The sequence below is a fragment of the Artemia sp. Qi Xiang Cuo genome, chromosome 2 (assembly GCF_049724085.1).
Source record: "Artemia sp. Qi Xiang Cuo chromosome 2, ASM4972408v1, whole genome shotgun sequence".
Classification (NCBI taxonomy): Eukaryota; Metazoa; Arthropoda; class Branchiopoda; order Anostraca; family Artemiidae; genus Artemia; species Artemia sp. Qi Xiang Cuo.
Window position 1 is genome coordinate 57,269,438 of NC_142795.1, and position 23,434 is coordinate 57,292,871.

At 36.0% G+C, this 23,434-nt stretch overlaps 1 protein-coding gene and 1 non-coding gene across 2 annotated transcripts in view; both read left to right on the forward strand.

The window, feature by feature from the left end:
• The first annotated feature begins 590 nt into the window (after nt 1-590).
• Nucleotides 591-803, forward strand: LOC148955417 (small nucleolar RNA U3). Its single transcript, XR_016143752.1, has one exon. It is a non-coding gene; the product is annotated as a small nucleolar RNA U3 (small nucleolar RNA).
• A 776-nt stretch (nt 804-1,579) lies between these two features.
• The window catches only part of LOC148955418 (uncharacterized), a 64,409-nt gene continuing 42,554 nt past the window's right edge, over nt 1,580-23,434 (forward strand). The window contains exons 1-2 of the mRNA XM_089102201.1: nt 1,580-1,829; nt 20,243-20,419. Coding sequence (XP_088958327.1) covers nt 1,732-1,829; nt 20,243-20,419 — 275 coding nt within the window. The 5' untranslated portion in view covers nt 1,580-1,731. The remainder of the gene's footprint in view (nt 1,830-20,242; nt 20,420-23,434) is intronic.

Sequence of the window (23,434 nt, forward strand, 5' to 3'; positions counted from 1 at the left end):
GCTTGATAGTTATTTCTAGGCCGTAGCTTATGATTATTGTACAAGTGATACTCCATACGAAACTTAATTGACTAATAGTGCTTACACATTGCCATTCCGTAACATAAGCTACGTAATTTATTTTTTCATCAGTCTGAATATTTTAATAACTTACTCATTAGTTAAGAATTTACATTCTTACGGAGCTTCTTTTGGAATTGTGACTTGCTTAATGAATCCCAACAAATTATTGAAATTAATAAGATTTATGCACTTTTCAGTAGGAATAACGTAATCCTCGATGTAAATAGGTTATATTAATCAAAATGGTTTGGACTTAAATAATAGATTGAAATTTCTTGAATATCATATTCAATTTGACTATGGTGCCATTTAAAGTGAATTTATGTACAAATGTTTTTACAAACAAGCATTATTTTATGCATAAATCATTTTTAAGCTTATAATTAATATTATAGAGCAATGGAGAAATATCATAGGAATTTTTAACTCACTTATAGCTTATGAGATAGTTACAGTGTATTAATAAAAGAGAAACAATCTTTTTTGGCCTTTTCTAAAAAAACACAAGACCGGACTTATTAAATATTAATATCACACTTTACGGGATTATTTCTGTAGTATGAATACTGAGGTTTCACTGGAAATCGGCGATTCCACTAAAATTCATGATGAGTGGAAAAGTCTGCCTCAGAACAGGAGAAGGACCAGTTCGGGCTTACATCGGAAATTAGGTTATTGAGGACCATTCCTGGCTGCTGTTAGAACATCCAACTAGTTTATTGTTCGACTATTTGAAAATTCAATTTGGGTATGGGAATCCAAAATTTTTGAATATCAGTAGATGTGATATTCAATAATGATAATGGAATTCTAATGTGGTCTCTAATATTCAATTTACGCTGTTGAAATTCCAATTTTGTAGTTCATAAATATTACAAACATTTTTTGTTGAATCTCAAACAAATTTTTTTACAATGTAGGTAAGTCAGTATGATGTGCCTGCTAGGTCAATGTAGAGAACTACATTAGTATTGGTCCATTCATAAAATATGAAACTCAAAGGCTCTGTTCTGTTCTTTCACCTCGGGAATTTTGGTTACCATGGTCAGCGTAGTAAAAAAAAATACTATGTAGATAGGACGCTTATGGTAGATTTCAATCTTCATCAACACATTTTGTTCAACTCACCAGATTTGAAGCAATAACATGTATAAATTATTCAATGCTTGCAAATTACAAGCTAGTATGTCGTTTTCTTTCAATTTCTAATTCTATTGAAGTAAAAACAGTAAAAAAAAAAGACCGAATCCAAATACTTAAAATTTCAAAGGCCCCAAAGTCGATTCGGAAAGAAAGTTAAAGCAACGGTTCGAGTTGCTTTGAATTTTTCTGAGATTTCTAGAATGAGACCGCTTGGAATAGAATTACCATGAGAAAGCCAAGGGAAATTTTAGACAGCATACTTGTCTCTCAAGAAATAAAAAGTCACTGGAAACTACAATCCTTTCATATAATTCCATCAGCGGCATCTATTATTATGTTTTCTTTAATTTGACGCCATTTTGTAAATATAGCACGCTACTTTCATCAGTTTCTAATCAACTTTTTGGCGGTCCAATGCCCAGAATTTAATTTGCAAGGTCATGTGGTTGAACTTTGATATATTAAGTACTTATATTTAGGTGGCTTAAACAATTCTCATTGTGTGAAAATCAGACCTTAGTTCTAATGGATCAAGATTCAGTGAGATCTACCCAGCAGTTGCTGCCTGAAAGTGTTTCTGAAGGATTTCCTCTGATGGAGGGTGATGCAGAAGAAATTCCAAGGTACAGGATAGCTCTGCGTATTCTATTCATCAGAAATAATATTTGGTGATTGCTATTAGAAATATTGAGTCATTGGGTAGGCTAGGCTTGTAAAGGTAGCCTGCAGGCATAGCCTATTGGGAAAATAAGGTAGGAGAAAGAGAAATATACCAAGAAAATCAACAATTGCCATTCCTGAATCATCTAGGCTATGTATAGCTTTTCTTCTCACCTGCCAGTTATATTTAGAAACACATTTTTAAACTGTTAGTTAGCCTACTATGGACTTTTAGGGTAGCCTACCAGAATCTTCCACCAGAACTTAACCAACTACAACAGTCATCACAAGGAGTGATTCAACAGGATCAAAAGTCCTTATTTCACTCTAAGCTGTGATTTAGCCTAAGGTAATTTAAGGTAAGACCTCTTTTTGGGAAAGACCACTTTTCTTTGGCATTCCAGAAAAATAGAGATGGGCTTTTGGACCAACCCTATCTTACTACAGCCTGATGCAATGCAAGGATAGTAGGCTATCAATAGCTGCACCTTTTATCTGCCTTCTGGGTGAAATTTTCACCAATAGCCTAGGATAAAACATCACTTTTCTATGGCATTCTAGAAAGATGGAGACAGGTTTTTGGACCACCCCTATTTTACTACATCATGATGCAATGTTAGGTAGGCTAAGTAACAGGAGTGGGTTACCTACATATGACAATAGGCCTATAGAAAATTTTTTCTTTATATCTGAGCAATAGTAAATTGTCATTTACTCTTATATAGAATGCAGTATAAAGTCAAACAGAAGACAATATCTTGCTTTCTCCTATTATGTAGAATAATAAAAAGTCATACAGATGACTTTATGCCTCATTCTTTTATAGAGCAAACATAAATAAAGTCATACAAATGACTTTTTATACCTCATGCTATTATAGAGCCAGCAAGAATAAAGCCATACAGATGACTTTTTATATATCTCACTATTATAGAGCAAACATGAATAAAGTAATGCTGATGACATTTTGTAGTATTAAGTATTATATAGTGGTATATACCTTGTAGTATTATATAGCAAACATGAACAAGTCCTACAGATAATTGGTATCTTTATGTTAAATGCACTCTTTTATATATGTCAAACTGGAGATACAACAGAAAACCCATTTTGTATGGGTTAATTCAAGACAATGTTATGCAGTAATTAATGCTTAGCTGGTTTCCAATGTGCTGACAATATTTAAACTGTTGGTTTTGGGGGTTTAGGGGGTGACAAAGGTACCTAGGTTAGGTTAGGTTGCATATTTAATATATGCTATGCTTTACAAATGACTTTTTATACCTTGTTTGTTTGTAATTATATATTTCTATTTCTAGAGAAATGATGGATAATGATATAAAGTCTTCTGTATGACTTTTTAAACATCAAATTATTGTTAAGAAGTACAAATAAAGTTATAAAAAAGACATTTTGGTTTTCTTATTTAATATATGATCCACTAGAATGTCATACAGAAGAAATTATATTACCCCACTAATACATTGAGAAAACAACAAAAAGTCATTTGTGAGAATTTATTCATGTTTGCTCTATGCTAATATGAGGTATAGTAGAATGATATATTAAAAAGTCATCTGTATGACTTAATTTAGGCTGCTCTATATATGAAATCCTGTAGGCCTAGGCTATAAAAAGCCATCTGTATGACTTTTTGTTGCTTTCTCTATGTACTAGCAGGAGGTATAAAAAGTCATGTGTATGACTATGGAAGTTTGCTCTATAAAAGAAAGGCATAACAAGTCATATGTAGGACTTCATTCATGTTTGCTCTATAATAGCAGGAGACATAAAAAGTCATGTGTGTAACTTTATTCATTATGCTTTATAGTAGAATGATATATTAAAAAGTCTTCTGTATGACTTTATTTATGTTTGCTGTATAATAGCAGGAGACATAAAAAGTCATCTGTATGACTTTATTCATAGTGGATTGTAGAAAAAGTCTTCTGTATGACTTTATTTATGTTTGCAGTATAATAGCAGGAGACATAAAAAGTCATCTGTATGACTTTATTCATTGTGCTTTATAGCAGAATAATATATTAAAAAGTCATCTGTATGACTTTATTTAGGTTTGCTCTATAATAGCAGGAGACAAAAAAAGTCATCTGTATGACTTTATTCATTATGCTTTATAGTAGAAAGATATATTAAAAATTTATCTGTATGACTTTATTTAGGCTGCTTTATAAATGAAATCATGTAGGCATAGGCTATAAAAAGCCATCTGTATGACTTTTTGTTGTTTTCTCTATGTATCAGTAGGGTAGGCTGATATAATTTTTTCTGTATGACATTTTAGTGGATCATATATGAAATAAGAAAACCAAAATGTCTTCCTGTATAACTTTATTCATACTTCTCTATAATAATTTTATGTTTAAAAAGTAATACAGAAATCTTTATATCATTCTCCATATTTAAAGAAAACACAATTGTATCTTTTGTTTAACTTTATAGTACTTTCTATGTGAAGGTTAATGACATTATTTATTGCTTAGAGCAAAAAGATCTAATGATTTCAATAATCCAATATTGATCCCCCAACAGGAGCCTGCCTTCTTGGTGAAATTTTCACAAGTTTCAGCATAAACTAAAAATGTGGTTCATTTTGATAAGCAATTGAATAGAACAATTATATGCCTAGGCTATTTAATATTTGTGATTTATAGAATAAGTATCAAGAAATCAAAGTTACAGGTTCTGGTGGATTATGTGGGCACTGCTATATACTAACAAGAGATGAAACCCACCAAATGGGTTATTTGCAAGAGACTGCTAGAGAGAAATGGGGTAAAATTTTAGTTTAGCAACTTTTGGCTATCTTGGAAAGGGGTTAGGTTAGGAAAATGAAACTTTCAAGGATGGGTCTACAGGATAAAGTATGTCCCAGGAAGGTATTTTGAAGTATCTACCTCCATTCCTTCTCCCTCTGGGTCCTGAAATTTACTACATGACAGGTCCACCTATTGAAATTTTCAACAAAACAAATTTTACCTTAATTATCAGTTATCAGTTTCTTTTTCTCTGGTTTTAATTCTGAAAATGCAATTCCTGTTATTTTAGTAGAATCTTAAGCCTTATCAATGTTTTTTTTTTCAAAATTAATTAAAAAAAACTTTTTTCACAATATAAGTTTTTCAAAGAAAAGTAAAGAACTCCATTAAACAAACAATTAGCAAAAATAAAATCAAATAATCTACCAAGCATGAAACTATCATAAATCAGCATCAATAAATAAATGAAACCCAAAACAAACAGAAATTACAATAAATAATCAAGTTAAACTCAAAACGAGCAGAAATTAACACAAGTTGGGTGCAAAACCCATATGCCTTCCCAAGACCAGAACAAAATTCGCACTTTACTGAAAAAAAATATGAATGTTTTTACTTTGATAACTTTAATAAATCAAATAATATTAACATTTTGATTACTAAATATCAGTATATGTATTAAACTGACAATGTACATTCGTTTGTATTTTTTTCAGTAAAGTGCAAATTTTGTTCTGGCCTTGGGAAGGCATAGGGGTTTTTTGCCCAACTTATGTTAATTTCTGCTCCTTTTGAGTTTGACTTGGATATTTATTGTAATTTCTGTTTGTTTTGGGTTTCATTTATTTATCAATGCTGATTTGTGGTAGTTTCATGCTTGGTAGAATATTTGATTTTATTTTTACTCATTTTTTGTTTAATGGAGTTCTTTACTTTTCTTTTAAAAACTAATTTTGTGGAAATTTTTTTTTTAATTAATTTCTGCTCGTTTTGTATTGACATAGTTTTTTCAGAGAAAAAGAAAAGAACACTTCAAATCTTTTTGTTTTTTAAGTCTTCATAGTTTAGTCTGCTATTGGTAAGTTGAAGTATAAGTTTCCGCAATTTTTAACACCATACACCCTTTTAAAAATCAGGACACAAATAATACTGTTTAATTTAGTTTCATACCTCCTCTAGTTGTCCTGAAATGGGAAACTTGATACCATTCACAATAAAATCTGTTCACTTTCTTTGATAGCTTGGATACACTTATGCTATTTTGATTTGGTTAAATTTCAAGAGCAGAAGTAGCCCCAAAATGTTTGAACATGATACCCTCAGTTATTCTAGGGATACTGCTGAGATGCCTTATTGGGAATTAGCATTATCACAGTGCTTTTTTATTTAATCTTAAGGAAAATTTCATTTTTTAAAAATAATTGGCAATTGGGTGGGTGGGAGTGGAAGGGGATTAGTCGCTCTCCAATCACTTCCGACTATTAAAAAGGGCATCAGCCCTTTCTATTTTCAATCAAATGAGCCCCTTTTGAAGTTCCCACAACAACTCCTTTGATACAAAGTGCCCTGGTCTAAACAAAAACAACAAAAAATATCACTAATCACTTTCAACTATTAAAAAAGGCACTAGCCCTTTGAATTTCAAATCGAATGAGCCCTTTTTTGAAGTTTGTACAACAACGCCTTCTATAAAAACCTTATATGCCCTCAGGGCATAAATTAAAACCCTTGCCCTGAGGGCTATGGGGGAGTATCCTCCTCAAAAACATATTTTCTATCTGGAAATCAACTACTCTGAACAAAATGGCTATCTCAAAATTTTGATTGGATGTGTTTGGGGGAATGATAGGCATGGTGGGGGGGCTAGTTGCTCTCCAATCACTTTTGACTATTAAAAAAGGCTCTAGCCCTTTGAATTTCCAATCAAATGAGCCTTTTTTTGAAGTTTCTATGACAATGCCTTCTATAAAAACCTTTTATGCCCCCAGGGCATGAATTAAAACCCTTGCCCTGAGGGTTGTGGGGGAGTGTTCTCCTCGAAAACATATTTTCTATCTGGAAATCAACTATGCTGAACAAAATGGTTGTCTCAAAATTTTGATTGGATGTCTTTGGGGGAATGATGGGCGTGGGGAGAGGTGGGCTAGTTGCCCTCCAGTCACTTTTGACTATTAAAAGAGCACTAGCCCTTTGAATTTTCAATCAAATGAGCCTTTTTTTGAAGTTTCTATGACAATGCCTTCTATAAAAACCTTTTATGCCCCCAGGGCATGAATTAAAACCCTTGCCCTGAGGGTTGTGGGGGAGTGTCCTCCTGAAAAACATTTTCTATATGAAAATCAACTATGCTGAACAAAATGGCTGTCTCAAAATTTTGATTGGATGTCTTTGGGGGAATGATGGGCGTGGGGGGGGGGGGCTAGTTGCCCTCCAATCACTTTTGACTATTTAAAAGGGTACTAGCCCTTTAAATTTCCAATCAAATGAGCCTGTTTTGGAGTTTCTACAACAAAACCTTCAATAAAAACCTCATATGCCCCCAGGGCGTAACTTAAAACCCTTGCCCTGAGGGTTGTTGGGGAGTGTCCTCCTCAAAAACATATTTTCTATCTGGAAATCAACTATGCTGAACAAAATGGATATCTCAAAATTTTGATTGGATTTGTTTGGGGGAATGATGGGCGTGGGGGGGGGCTGGTTGCCCTCCAATCACTTTTGACTATCAAAAAGGGCACTAGCCCTTTGAATTTCTAGTTAAATGAGGCTATTTTGAAGTTTCTACAACAATGCCTTCTATAAGAACCTTATATGCCCCTAGGGCATAACTTAAAACCCTTGCCCTGAGGGTTGTGGGGGAGTGTCCTCCTCAAAAACATATTTTCTATCTGGAAATTAACTAGCCTACTCTGAACAAAATGGCTATCTAAAAATTTTGATTGGATGTATTTGGGGGAATGATGGACGTGGGGGGGGGGCTAGGTGCCCTCCAATCACTTTTGACTATTAAAAAGGGCACTAGACCTTTGAATTTCCAATCAAATGAGCCTGTTTTGAAGTTTTTACGACAACGCCTTCTATAAAAACCTTATATGCCCCCAGGGCATAACTAAAAACCCTTGCCCTGAGGGTTGTGGGGGAGTGTCCTCCTCAAAAACATATTTTCTATCTGGAAATCAACTATGCTGAACAAAATGGCTATCAAAAAGTTTTGATTGGATATGTTTGATTGGAATGATGGGTATGGGGGGGGGATAGTTGCCCTTCTTTAAAAACTTAATATGCCCCCATGGCATAACTTACAACCCTTGCCCTGTGGGGGGAGGGGTTGTCATCCTTAAAGACCTAATTTCCAAAACTTTCAACCATGTTGAACAAAATGGCTATCTCAAAATTGTGATTGGATGTGTTGGGGGAAAAGGTGGGCGTGAGAGGGGGGTTAGTTGCCCTCAAATCACTTTTAACTATTAAAAAGGGCACTAGCCCTTCAAATATCCAATCGAATGAGTCTGTTTCGAAGTTTCTATGACAACGCCTTCTATAAAAACCTTATATGTCCCTAGGGCATAACTTAAAACCCTTGCCCTGTGGGTTTTGGGGGAGTGTCCTCCTTAAAAACATATTTTCTGTCTTTAAATCAACTACGCTGAATAAAATGGCTGTCTAAAAATTTTGTTTGGTTGTGTTTGGGGGACTGATTGGCGTGGGGGGGCTAGTTTCCCTTAGGTCAATTGCGACTTTTAAAAGGGGCTATAGAACTCAATTTCCAATCAAATGAGCTGCTTTTGAAGTTTCTATGACAACCCCTTCCATATGAAGTACCCTGCTCTAAAGGAAAAAATAATAAATAATACATTGTGCCAACATCGTTATTATATGCCCTCAGTGCATAACTTAAAACCCTTGCCTTGAGGGGCAGTGTTCTCCTCAAAAACATATTTTCTGTCTAGAAATCAACTGTGCTGAACAAAATGGCTATCTCTAAATTTTGATTGGATGTGTATGGGGGAATGATGGGCTTGGAGGGGGTGGGCTAGTTGCCCTCCAATCACTTTTGAATATTAAAATGGGCACTAGCCACTCCAATTTCCAATCGAATGAGCCCTTTTCGAAGTTTCTATGACAACTCCTTCAATACAAAGTGCCCAGGTATGGAGAAAAAAAAACACATTGTGCCCACATTGTTCTTTACTTAGGCAGCACTAACGCGCTGCCTATGATTTAGGAAATGTATGTGTATATCTTGAAAACCTTATAAATTGGGATATAGCAAAGTTGTGAAGTTGAAAACAATTTGTTGTACTTCATTTAAGTAGAAGATCTATTTTGCAAGGTTTCACTTTTATAACACACATATTTTTAAACGTCATCAAAGGTCAGGACCCTCTCGAGGGAAAAGGAGTGGAGGTAGGTACCTTAAAAATACATTCCTGGGGCATACTTTAGCCTGTAGACCCATCTCTGGAAGTTTCATTTTCCTAACCTAACCCCTTGTTACATTTTTAGGAGCATAAGAAAATCAGCTTTCTGTTGATATGTGAATAAAACTGAAATACTGAAAGGATAGGTACATCAAAATAGGATATTTGGTATTTCCAAAAAGAGGTTCTTCTAGGTGAGCCAATGAACTAATAATTTCAAGTGTTTGATCTTAAATAATATTAATAATAACCATATTGATGCATAGCTTAGGTTTTTAGCTATTCATTGATAAATACAATTCTTCTCAATTCCTCTTTGGTAACAAGATGTGAGGGTTTTGTTTTACATAATTTTGCTCAATGGTGGTTTTTTTACCCTACCTTTTGGAACCCTATTAAGGGCTCAAAATGTAATTTCCCTCTGAATCAATTATTGAATTATGAAGGGGCATAAAAAAAAGGCATCAAGTGATGTATTCACTTTCAGTCCAACTAAATTAGGCTATGTGATTAACTACAATTTTACCCCCTTAAGTTGTCAATATAATGTTCATCCCAGAAGTAACCATTATTTCTGCTACAATCATGTTACAGCCCTTGCCCCCCCTAACAAGTCAATAGATAGCCCCAAGCTTTAAATCAAAGTTTGTTGATTATGTTTTTTTTTATTCAGATTTGCTTTATTTGCCTACCGTAACTGTAAGTTGACAAAAAATATTGGTAAACCCTAAAAATTAGCAAATTTTGATGTATAATCTAGGGCTTGGCCCTTATCTGGATTCATTTGGGGGAGGGAATGCAATTTCTAGTTGAGGGGCTTCTTGCTATTGTGGAAAGCACTGTAGCATGGGATAACTTAACCCCACTCTTTGCATTTTTCAGCCATATCTGATTAAACATTGTTTAGTGATTCGTTTTTTTTACAACACTGTTAAGTCATAACCTTGACTACAAAAATGTGAGATAGTTTTTTTTAAAGTTCAACTTCAAGCAGTAAAAAAAATATGGGATATCAAGTCTTATAGGCTGGGGGGGGGGGGGGGGGTCACTTGAAACCTCATCATATATTTTTGCTATTCCTATGCCATATTTCCATGTATCAAGTCATGGGGGTCACATGAAACAACATCTAAAATAGCGTATTTTGACTTATTGTCTTACTTAGACATAGTTCTTCCCACACCAGCTGGCACAATAAGGTAACAACAGCATCTCTCCACGATGACCTCTCTTGTGCTTTTGACCAAAGTTCTTTGAGCAACAATGTCAAAAGCACAGCATCCTTCTCAAGGCATTTTCCTAGTGTTGTCTTATGTTGCCTATGTCTTCTGATGCCAGAAGGAACCCAACGCCACACATCATGGGGTAGGCGGCCCTCACCCATCCGCACCATGTGACCCCAATATTGCCATCAGTTAGTCACAATTCTATTGATAACAATGGCTGCTTTGTCTTTTCATGTATAGAGGTGTTAGTGAGCTTATCAGTCCACTGGATACCAAGGATGCACTGAAGACAGATGTTCTCAAAACCCTGGATTTGCTTTTCCAGCTGCTTGGTCAATGCCCAAGATTTGCAGCCGTACATTAGTATGGAGAGGACATTACTGTTGAAAAGCCAGAGCTTGAGCTTTAGGGAGTATGCTGGATTCCGTCACACATTTCTTAGTTTGTTGAAGGCACTTCCTGCACATGCAATGCATGTGGTAATTTCCTGCTCAAGGCTACCATCATATTTAATGACACCACCAAGGTACTTGAACTCTTCAACCTCCTCTAGTACATCAGGTCCAATTTTAAGTGGTTGAGCAGGTAGGGTATTAATGTTGTTTTGCATGACTTTGTTATCTGTGTACTGATTGACACACCAACTTGCCCAGCCATACTGGAGAGTACAGCAATATTATTCTGTAGCTCCTCTCTTAAATGAGATAGGAGGGTTATATCATCAGCAAAATCACCATTACAGAATGTGCGGTTTTGGTTCAGCTGAATTTCGCTGCTGAAATTACATATTACTTATTAAAGGCTATTTTATTACAGAATTCAACCAAGTTAAAGCCAAACATTTATAACAAACCAAAAATCTCCTAAAGGTTCAAAAAATTCATAAGAAAAAATGGCTCTAAAGCATCTGTAGGCCTACTTACATAAAACTGAAGAAACATGTTTTAACTTTAAACTGATGTAGAAGGGGAGGGGAAACCCATTGTCACAAAATTATTCATTGATTGCTGTTTCAAAACAGTCTATTTTTTAGTCTAAGTTTTGAATTTAATTCCTAAGAGTTTAATTTTTGAATTTAATTCCTAAGAGTTTAATTCACCTAAATTAACCACTTTCCAAAATAGAAAAAGCCTAATCTAGAATTTTACCAGAGAGAGGGCAGGGGCACACTTGTGACAGTAGTCCATATTATGTTAGAAAATATTACCAGTAATGTATATAGTGGTTGGTCACTTCTGAAGGAAACATGCTGAGCAAATAAAAGTAACAATTACCATCAGATTCTTTATTTTATGCTCTTTCCAAATATCATGGCTGTTTTTTGGTAAATTTACACATATTCACATAATTTAGCTAGCAAGTCAGTGAATATGTCATTTTCTGCCTTTTTTATGCTCTTTGCAAATTCAATGATTACTTCTGGGGTGAATTCCATTTTGAGCTTTTAATGGGACCCCAGAAGGTAACTTATTACCTTATCCATAATTTTTAAGCTGATGTGACATTTCAAACTAATTTGATATAAAAATTAGCTTTTAACTAAGACCTCAAACAACTCAATGATGTTTCAGCAACAAAACAACTTTTTTGCTACCATGTTAGCAACAAAGAAAAAGAAATCACATATGTGCTACTGATGCAAAATTATAATAATAATAATAAGATAATGCAAAACAAATAGGCCACAGGGCCTCTAAAAAAATCTTTTAAATTGACAAAAATTATAGGCACTTTCACTATAGTGTTTGTCCAATTCCTACTTGAACAAGTTTAATGAGTTGGCATTGATGACTTCAAAGGGGAGCTTGTTCTAGTGTTGTGTTACTTGGTTCTTGAACACCCATCAGCCAATATCCTTTTGGAACCTCTCCTCTTGAAGCTTGAGGTTGTGACCACGAAGGTTCGTGTGGCTGAAGCTGAGAACGTTGGTAGCCTGGATGTTTTCATAGGCGTTGTAGCAAAGCTTGTATACCTCAATGAGGTCTCCTCGGCGTAGTTGATAAGCTAGTGAAGGAAGCTTCAGCTTGCAGAGCCTATGTTCGTAAGGTAAGTATCTCAGAGTTGGACAGAACTTTGTTATTCGTCTTTGAAATTTTTCGAGAACTTTGATGTCTTTGTTGTAAAAGGGATATGTACTGCATTGACCATAATCATAGATTGGCTGTACTAAAGCTTTGTAAAGCAGGGAAAGAGTCTTATCATTTTCAAAACTGAAGTTGCACCTTAAAACTCCTGCAACACGGTTTGCTTTCTCAATAACACTGTTATAGTGGGCCTGGAAATTGAGGTTGCTGTCAATGACAACTCCCAAGTCGCGCTCCTCCTGGCATGATGTGATCGGTAATTCTCCTAGTCTATATTCATAGTGGATAGTGGGTTTCTCTATCATTAGCTTGTGGCTTTTGTCGATATTGATTTCGATCAGCCAGTTGGACATCCAACTATTGAGCTTGTCAAGGTCCTCTTGCAGAGATTGTGCATCGGTAGCTGTTTTGATTACTTTATACAGCTTGGTGTTGTCTGCATACAGTAGAATCTCTGAGATGATGCCTTCTACTATGTCATTGAGATACAGGTTAAATAAGAGAGGGCCAAGGACCAAGCCCTGGGGAACACTGCTGATGGCCTCAACTTCAAGTGTGCTCAAAACTCTGTCTACTGATACTGTTTGAGACCTTTCAATAAGAAACTGTTTGATCCAATCGACTGTGGTTCCCAGACCAAGATTGTTGAGTTAGCGTAAGAGGAAACGATGAGATACTTTGTCAAAGGCCTTTTTAAGGTCTATGTAAATGACATTGCCTTGATCACCCTTATCTTTTCCAGTTTTCCACTGCCAGAAGAAGCTGTGACTCTGCAGACCTTCTCTTCAAGAACCCAAATTGTTTGCTAGTGATTATCTTTCTTTTGCTCAGGTGCTCAAGGATGTGGTCAGATATCACAGATTCCAGTATTTTGGAGGTAAAATTGGTAGGATAGTAATTGAGGGGATCTTGGCAGTGTTTCGGTTTGTGCAATGGAACCGCCTTTGGCTTTTTCCAGAGACTAGGGATAGGGAGTACATTCGGCTGTGAGGACTTTTTAAAAGTAATCAGTAGGGGCTCTGCCACCAGATTTGCGGTTTCTGTTAACACTCTGGGGTGAAGTCCGTCCGGACCTGGTGATTTGCTTATCCTTAGCTCTTTGAGTTTCTTCAGGACCACCTGTGGGTCTATCTCAACCCTGAGTGTTTGGTCAGAGACTATGGTTTGCAGGGTTGGTAGTGATGTCTGAATAGGTTCCTGGGTGAAGACGGTAGTGAAATATGTGTTGAATAAATCTGCTTTTTCTGCAGATCTTTCAATCAGGAGTCCAGTCATAGGGTCTTTTAAGCTTGGAATATCTGGCTTTGCAATGCGTTTAGAATTTATGTGGTTCCAAATCATTCTCGGGTTGGTCTTGACAGATTCTGCAAGGTTTTACTCTTGCATGCTAGCTGCTTGCCTGGTTTGTCGCCTCACTTTATTTCATAGCCTTTGCTAGGCTCTTGCTTTGAGAAGGCTCGACTTGTCAGCTACATAATTTTTTCAACAGGCTTGTTTTTTCTTGATGAGGTCCAAAACAGTGCATGGCAGGGTTGGTCTTTTATATCGTTTGGCAACTGATAAGTGTTTCTCCTCAGCCTGAGATATGACAGAGAGAAATTTGGAGTACATTTCCTCACAACTTTCAGTTGAACTGAACATTTTTTTCCCAATCCACTGTGCTGAGGTCATTGTGCATTGCAACGAAGTCTGCTCTGTTGTAATTTTTTGTTGGTGTTTTTTGTCTTTGCTGCCATTGGCCAAAATCTGGAAGCCTATGATACCGTGATCAGACTTTCCCACTGGTGCTAGTAGGTGGATATCCTCTATCAGTTCTGAGTCGTTTGACAGGAGCAGATCCAATATTCTTGGTCTATATATACCTCTGGTTTGGGTGGGCTCTAAGATCAATTGGTTCAGATGAGTGTTATTCACCACTTCTAAGAATTTCGCCTTGGGTGATGTTGGGCTGTGCGAGTGCATGTGCTGTCTAGTCCATTTGATTTTGGTAGGTTGAAATCACCCATGATGACTACATTTGATAAATTTTCACTGCAGATCTCAGTAATTTCTGCAAGCAAGTGCAAGTCATTTTCAAGACTGCTATTGGGACTTCTGTAGTAGATTCCGAGTTTGATATTACATCAGCTGCTGTTATTTTTAACCAGATACTTTCTTGGGATAGTTCTTTTTCTCTGGGATTTGCTGGGGTAGCTTGGACGTCCTGTCTGTAGTAGCAGAGGATTCCCCTTCCAGTTCGCTGTTCAATGTTTCTCTCTAGGACCTTATAATTTGGAATCTGTAGCTCTGGGAGTGTAGGCGGGTATCTGCTATTTTTTTGGTTTCACCTCAGCTATTCTAACTATATGAGAATTTTCAGCGCTTGCGATCTGTCTCACTTCATCCGTCTTATTTAGAAGAGAACCAGAATTAAAATAAAGACATTTAATTCCAGTCAAGGCCTTTTTCTGGAACCTGCAGCCTATGCCATGTCACTGACAACGTGGGCTGGGATACTGTTGACCAGCAGCAGTTGACCTTATGCTTTTCCTTGTTGTTCAAGGTGGGGACTGTAATGTTGTTCAAGGTGGGTGGATGCCTTTTCTAATGGGTTTCAGGCTTTAAAAGTTTCTACAAATTTGTTTTCAAGTAAATATTCACCAACTAGGCTACTGAATACTATGTATTAAATCTGGCTGCAATTGTGTGGGCTTGAAATTTAGATACCTTATTTTAACTAAGATCCTTTGTTTACAGCCTAGATAATATATTTAGGATAGGAAATATATATTTAAGATAAAATTCCTAGTTCTTGGACAGTGTCTAATTTTGGACCAGTAATTTGATTAACATGTGTCTTTTCTAAACATGAACAACATGTTTCTAATCTTGGACAGGATGTACATGGTATAGTTTTAGATAGTTGGGACTAGCTGACTACAATCTTGGAATGCTTCACAACACTTGTCATAGATTGAATCAGTCCAAGATTGTGTCTGTCTATGCTTTAGATACTTTGTTCTAACTTTAAGATCATTTGTGTAAGATAGACACCATTTTGCAAAATTAAACTCAAGCTTAAAATGGTTGTCCATGACTGCTCTACTATTGACCATCTGAGTATTTAAAATATTTACATTATAGATAACTAAAATATCTATGCTAATCACACATGGGCGTAGTCAGCATATTGTCTAGGGGGGGCAGTTGATACTGTGATGGAGTTTTATTAGCTGCTTTTTCCAAACCATCTGCTTTTTCAGCCATATCTAATGTAAATTTGAAGGTCTAGGGGGTGCAGCTGTCCCCCTGCCCCCCCTACGCCCATGTAATCACATGCTTATTAAGAAAATTTAGACAAATTCAATAGAGAAACAATCCATTTTTTAGGCAGTGTAATACAAATTTAAAGTGGTCTAACTGTTAAGGTGGCAATTGGCTGTTCAGCCAATATGTATTGTACCCTATTCTGCTTCACACCACTTATGTCTGTGATTGGGTTCCACTATTGACTGTCTGCACTTAAAATATTTAGCATTTTATATAGCTAAAATATTTAAGCTAATCATATACATATATATATATATATATATATATATATATATATATATATATATATATATATATATATATATATATATATATATATATATATATATATATATATATATATATATATATATATATATATATATATATATATATATATATATATATATATATATATATATATATATATATATATATATATATATATATATATATATATATATATATATATATATATATATATTACACATATATTAAGAAAATTCTGAACAATCTAATGGTTAAATAACCTAATTTCTAGGTTGTATAGCAGAGACTGTATATTGATATAGATAGTATAGTCATATGATTTTTTTTTATATAAGAATTTGGGTAATTTTCTTCCAGGACATAAATCAGGGTAATTTATTCAGTTTAGTAGCCAAAATAAACCTACCACTTGATATGCCTTTTAGCACTCTCTTCAAATATAGTAGGCTAATTGCTATCATTGTAAGTTCCATCTGACCCCCTAAAATGGAAACCTGCTCCTTGTTTTTGCTAGCAGAACTGAGATGTCAGATAGAACAAAAAGAAAATATATCATTTAATACTCTATTCAATCCTCTTTCAAAATGTAATAATCAAAATTTTATGCCATCCCCTCCCCCCTAAGAAGATTGGAGACAGCCCTAAACCAAATAATAAAAAAAAGATTGTTTTACAGATTTTTTTTCAATTTTCTTTATTCAACATGATGAAGTAAGTGTTTACTCAAATAAGCAGAAACAAAAATCCACCTACAATTACCAAATCAACTGTATAAAGGGTATGACATGTGGCTACCTTGCTTCATTTGGAATTAAGGGTGTTGGTTTGCTAGGATGAACTTAGGTTGTGATTACTCTATTAGAAACAACTATGAATAGGGAACCAAATGGTATATATCTTTTTTTTTGTCCTTCATGTATGTAGCTCTAGGCTATGCATAGAAGTTTCCTGTTTTTTTTTCACGTTGGATTTGCTTGATTATGAAACTACTGTTGATTTGAAATAATGCAAACCTACAAAATCAGCAAACTCTTTTGTATAACTTAGGGCTATAGCTGGTCCCATTAAGGGAAAGAGAGAGACTAAGGCAAAATTACAATGGCAGTGATTATTATATTTGGAAAAAATATTTACTGGTATATATGTTTTTTTTTTTTAATTATTATTAATAAATCTTATCCTGTGCCCTTTGAAACCCCTGTTAAGGCTGAATAGTGTTTGTAGCACTAGCAATTAGCATTTTTGGAAAGAGCAATAATAGGAACACCACTTAGTGTCTTCATTGTTTACCTAACAAATTAGTCCAACCATAAAAATGCATACCATAATTGGACAAAAACTCTGCTGTTGGAGAAATGCTTGAATGTATAATTAGGGACAGAACCTATGTTTGCCTATGCTGTATTGACCCTCAATTATTTTTCTCTGGGATAGATACTTCAATCTTGGCAAAAAAAAAAAAAACACACAAACTCATATGTGCATACTGAAAGTTGAAAAATAGAGGCCTAAAGAACTCTTATTTTTCTCATTCATAACCTGTAGGATACAAGTTTTTTCATATCCTCTATTATCAAAATTGAACCTGTTTGCAGGTATGTCATCTACATTTTGTATCGGACAAGAAGGAGGGTCAAATTAGTGGATAGAGGATTTTTCAACCTTGTCAGAAGGTGGAAGAGAACATGACCTAGAGTCTTGACTTATGTCCCATCCGTCCTTGAAGGTTGTTTTGGGGCCTCTTCTTTAGTCAGTTCATTGATATGCCTCCTGTAGTGGCTTGGATGGTCGGCCAGGTGGTAGAGTTGTGATAGGTTGTAGGGTGAGAACTTCCCCTTTCATCTCTTCGGAGGGCAACCTGTGGGGCGAGAACCGTGTACTCGTCCAGCGAAGGTTATCTTCAGGAGACGAGTGCTAGCCATGCGTTGGGTACATCCAAGCCGTTTGAGTTGTTGTAGTTTTTTTTGTACAGTATTATGAATTTGACTTTTAGGATTTGGAGAAGCTTGGAGTTGGAGATTCTGTCGTGATAGATCGCAATAACGATGTATCGTAATGATTTGGTTTCAAAAGCAGCTTGGTGGCATTGATCGTCTATTTTAAGTGTCCAAGATTCACATGCATAGATGGCGATCGGAATAATCAGGGAGTAGAAGAGTCTCGTTTTGAGAATTGTTGTTAAGTTCTTATTCCTCCAGATGGGCATCAGAGCTTTAAAACTGGAGTTCGCAAGTGTCAGGCGTCTCTTGATGTCTTTGAGTTGGTTGTTATCAGAAGCAAGTAAGCTCCCAAGGTAGGTGAAGCCTTCCACCCACTCAATGGTATCTCCACCATGCTGAAGGCTGAGATTTATCTGGGAATCAAACTTGCGTGAGCAAAGCATGGGTTTCGTTTTTGAGGTGTTCATGACCGTCCTAAAGAGGTTGTTGGACGAATAAAAACTTTTAGACTGAGACTATTGATCTTGATGGGACCTGGCTCTAAGGTCTATGTCATAGGCATACGCTAGTTTTTCTATCATCATTCCTTCAACCCGGACACTAGGTGGATTGTCTGTGAATGAAAGGGTTACAGTTATGAAGACACTGAACAGCTTCGGTGATATTAGGCAACCTTGAAGTACTCTGGTAGAGGTTTTGAAGCTCTTGGTAAGTCCTTTTCCAGTCATGATGCGGCTACTTAACTTCTTATATATGTCTTTGATCAGCGAGATCAGGTTGGATGGGATGCCAAAGTGAAGAAGGATGTGCCATAGACCTTCTCTCCATATCCGATTCATATCCGTTTAAAGTTCTGATCAATTGTTGATCTATTAGGTCGGAAGCCGGCTTGGTATTCCGGAATGACCATTGGGGAAACGGCTCGTATACGCCCAAGCATGACTTTTGAGGATTTTTGCTGCGTGGCTGGTAAGACTTATTGGGCGGTAGTTGTCGCAGACAGCTTTAGAGCCTTTCTTATTCAGGGGAATTATCGTGGTTTCACACCAGGGTGAGGGGAAGTGACATTTTTCCCAAGCAGCTGTGGCACTTTTGTGGTAAAGGACAAGGAGCGGTTTGCAGTTTACTTTCAGTAGTTCGGGCTGGATTCTGTCGGGACCGAAAGCTTTGTTTGGTCTCAAGTCTCTGATAGCTGCTTCTATTTCAGAGTGAAGAGGGGGAGGACTTGGATCTGTAGAGGTTATGGGGAAAGTGTAGAGAATTGTTGGGTCTGGGTGGATGTCCAGATTCAGTTTATTTTTAAAATGGGTTTTCCATCGAGAGCGGATTCCGTCTGTGGATTGTATTTGGTTTCCATGTTCGTCGATAAGGGAACACGCTTTGATGTCCTTCTTTTTAGCCAATTCCCGCACTCTTCTATACATGTAGTGGGGGTCTCCTTTCTTGAAGGCTTATTCACATTGATTACACGTTTCTTTAATAAAAGCACTATGAGCACGTCTGATGGTTTTCTCAACAGCTCGTTTGAGTTGCTTGTATCGGTCCCTACTTTCTTTATCTTGCTTGTTCGTGAGTTGGCGCTTTTCGTCGCAGAGTGAGATGATCTCGTCTGTTATTCAAGGTTTTTGACTGTTTTTTTTTGGGTACCCAGTGTGGAATGAGCGACATCACATATGATATTTGTGCTGCTAGTCACCAGGTTGTCAATATCTTTCTGCATTATTCTAATGATCCCTCTTTTCTTGCGTTCTAATTTTATACCTGCTGAGTATTATTGAGGTGTATTTTGATCTATTGACTGGATTTGTCTGTAACTGTATTCTATGATTTCCAGGTTAAGATTTTTTCCTGCCTTCCACTCATTTAAGCATCTTATCTCATCTAATATCAACTTTGCTTCCCAGTATGGTGTAATTCCCAACCTATTTTTCCTCTGCAATATTTTTTTTTACCAAAACTTTGTCCTACTTGCCGACTCCCTTCGAATGCTCTTCTGCAGTGAACTATATAATGAAACATTTTAATCAGCTTTTAAGTTGGAATAATTTTCATATACAAAATTTATTGTTAAGATAGACTGGTATATCCAAGATTATTTCTTTTTTTGCATTTCAGCACTCTGGGCTGCTTTGTCAGCCAATGAAACTGCACTGCTCCCATTGGTATTTCCAAGTCCGGCCTTCCTGCTTTTTTAACACTGATTGTTTTTTAACCTTTATAGTAGTAAGACTGTTGATTTTTATCTGGTAGTTTGCTTCTGTCAGTCAAACTTGTCAAGAATATGGTCTTTCTAAACAATTGTTGCAATGCAACCTGGCTAGGTTAACTTAAAGATTTTGAATGTATATAACTTAATTTTGGATATGTTAGGTCAGAACCATTTCGACCTCCTGCTGCATTTGAAGAACCTGAAGAGAGGCTGGAAAAGCTTTTAGGAGGTTTTGAGAACAAATTAGATAGGCATAATGGTAATAATGGCAGAAGTGGCAAAGAATTCCAGAAAAGGGAACTTATTAATCCTGGTCCAATTAGTGCAGTTGATAAAAGGTATGAGTTTGACTGTTAATCAGTAAAGGTGATTTATCTTTTTTGTCACTTTAACTTACTCGTTTAATAATTTTCAATTTTTACTTAATTTACTTTTTTGCTGCTCTTTGCTGTGCTTTAGAAACGGTTCCCACAAGTTGTTCTATGCATTTTTTGGCAACACAGTATTTAAGATTTTAATGTTCATAATGACATTTGCCTATGGTACATGCATGTCATATCCTAAGGGAGGGGTCTGTTCTGTTAGCATAGTAATAGTCATTAGGGGATACAGGGGGGAAGGGGGTAGATAACTGATTTTCTATTTACAGTTTTTCTGAAGTGGTAGCACTTATCAAATATAAAACACTGAAAAGATGATCTTTCTCTTGTTCTGCTTAAGTACCTTTGATTCTAAAACATACTTTATGTCTGATTTAAAAAAAAGAAGTTTTGTTTGGTTCAAACATATGCACAATTGTTAATAGAGTGTGGTAATAAATTGTTACTAAAAAAAACCATGTCAATTGTAAGCCAATGGTCTAAAAAACGGAATCTTGATAAAAACATTGATAATAAGAATTTGCTTTTCTCAGTGATTTCGATTTTAAAAATTCATCAAGTTTAAAGTTAATGGCGTAAAAACACACTTGTATGACTTTAGAATAAGGAGGAAAATGCCTCCCTAAAGTGGTGTGGTCTTAATGAATTTTCTTACCATCAAGTGTTGTATCTTCAAGAACCCTATCCAGGATATACAGAAAAAAAAAATTTATTTGTTCTGAAGAATATGATGCACCTAATGGATGCCTATTTATTCAGTTGTATCTAAGTACATACAAGATCTATACTCATTTATCTAAGAAATGAAGTTGTATATTTTTGTTGTATGTATAAAGATGTAAATTTATTTGGTCGTCTTTTTTTTCTCAGGATGATCTTATTGAACCAGTGCTCATAGAATATTGGGATAGAATTCATTTGCATGGAAATTAAAAGCTCTACTCCTCTTTCTAAGTAGAAAATAAATTATTCCCAAAAGAGTGTGAATTTCTGCCATTCTGTGTTGCAAAACTGAAACTACTACTTACAACTCACCGCAGCACCAAGCCGCCTGAGGCCAACACAGCTACGCACGATCCTCCTCCACCCTAATCTATTCAATGCCTCCCTTTTTACACCCACCCACGAAGTTCCCATTTCCTTTAAATCTTTCTTTATGACGTCCTCCCACCCCAGACGGGGACGACCTGCTTTCCGTTTAGCCCTAGATGGTTGGCCGAAAAGAACAATCTTCGGCAATCTGTCATCCTTCATCCGCACAACGTGCCCTAACCACCTCAACCTTTCTTTCATTATAGCCCTAGAGAGCGGTATTGAACCACAGTTTTCGTATAGCCTATTGTTTGAAATACGGTCAGTCAGCTGGGTACCCAGAACAATCCTTAAGCAATTTTTCCGGAAAACATCTAGCAAATCTTCATGCGCTTTTCGGAGCGTCCATACTTCAGATCCATATTTGATCACTGTCATCACTGTTGCTTCTAATATTCTAATATGGGTTTGCAGACTTATCTTCCTATTCTTCCAGACTTTTTTTAATTGTGAAAAAATACCCTGAGCCTTGGCTATTCTATTTTTATCATCTTCACTGCTCCCACCATCTTTACTAATAATACTACCAAGGTAAGTGAAGCTGCCCACCTGATCAATCTTTTCATTACCCAACGTCACCTTTTCATCTTCACTTATACCTAGCCTTAGTGACTTAGTCTTCCTAACATTAATTTTCAAACCAATTCTAGCATCCTGAACTCGCAAAACCTCTAAAACTTCATTTATTTTGCTCACACTTTCATCTAGGATGCTTAAATCATCAGCATAATCCAAGTCAAGGAGACTTTCCTCCCCATTTGATTCCGTGGTCTCCCATTGCCTTTCCTGTGCTCCTTAAAACAAAGTCCATCAAAACAATCCATATAAAGGGGGATAGAACACAGCCCTGCTTAACACCTGATTTAATACAAAACCAGCTGCTAACCTCATTTCCTACCTTAACCGCAGCAGTGTTATTCTCGTACATAGCACTAGTTACTTTAATGTATTTGTCTGGTATACCATACATTGATAAAAACTTTACTAAAGCTCTTCTATCAACTGAATCAAACGTTTGCTCGTAATCTATAAAACTGAGGATAAAAGGTGTTTGAAAACTCAGGCACTTCTCAACCCTTAGCCTAAGAATTAATATTTGGTCAACACATCCTCTACCTTTTCGAAAACCACACTGTTCTTCTCTTAAAATTTTGTCTACAGTATCACTCAGTCTAAAAAGTGTCATATTGCTAAGTAATATGCTACCTCCAGAGACCAGACCACTCCTTTGATAATTACCACACTCACTCTTATCACCTTTCTAATAAAGTGGCTTAATTAAGGTTTTCCTAAAATCGTTAGGTACTTCCCCTTTTTCAAAAATCATGTTCATAATCTTCAATAACTTATTTCTGACCTCAGAGCCACCCTATTTAAGAAACTCATTTACCACCCTATCAGCACCTGGAGCCTTATTATTCTATAATCCTTTTAGTACTGTTGCTAATTCCTCCTCACAAAACATATCTTCCTTCACATCAAAAGTATTACAAACTGTTTTATTTTCCTCAATATTTTTTCCTGCTACTCTATCTCGGTTAAGCAAGTTCTCAAAATGTTCGGCCCATCTCTCTTTAGTTTTTTCCTTATCGCTAATTGCGACCTCATTCCTATCTTTAACTGGGACAAGTCCGGATTGACTACTCCCTCTCAATTTGTTAACGTGCCAGTACAAAGTTTTACTATTATGCCGTCTAGCTGCATCTTCCAGATCCTCGGCAATTTTATCCATGGCCTCCACTTCACACCTCTTTAGTTCATATTTTAACGCTTTCTCTATTTTCTTTACATACCTCTTATTCTCAAATGATCTATCACTCAGATAATTCTTGTACAAGCCCTTTTTTCTCTTTATTAAACATAAAGCCTTTTCACTAATAT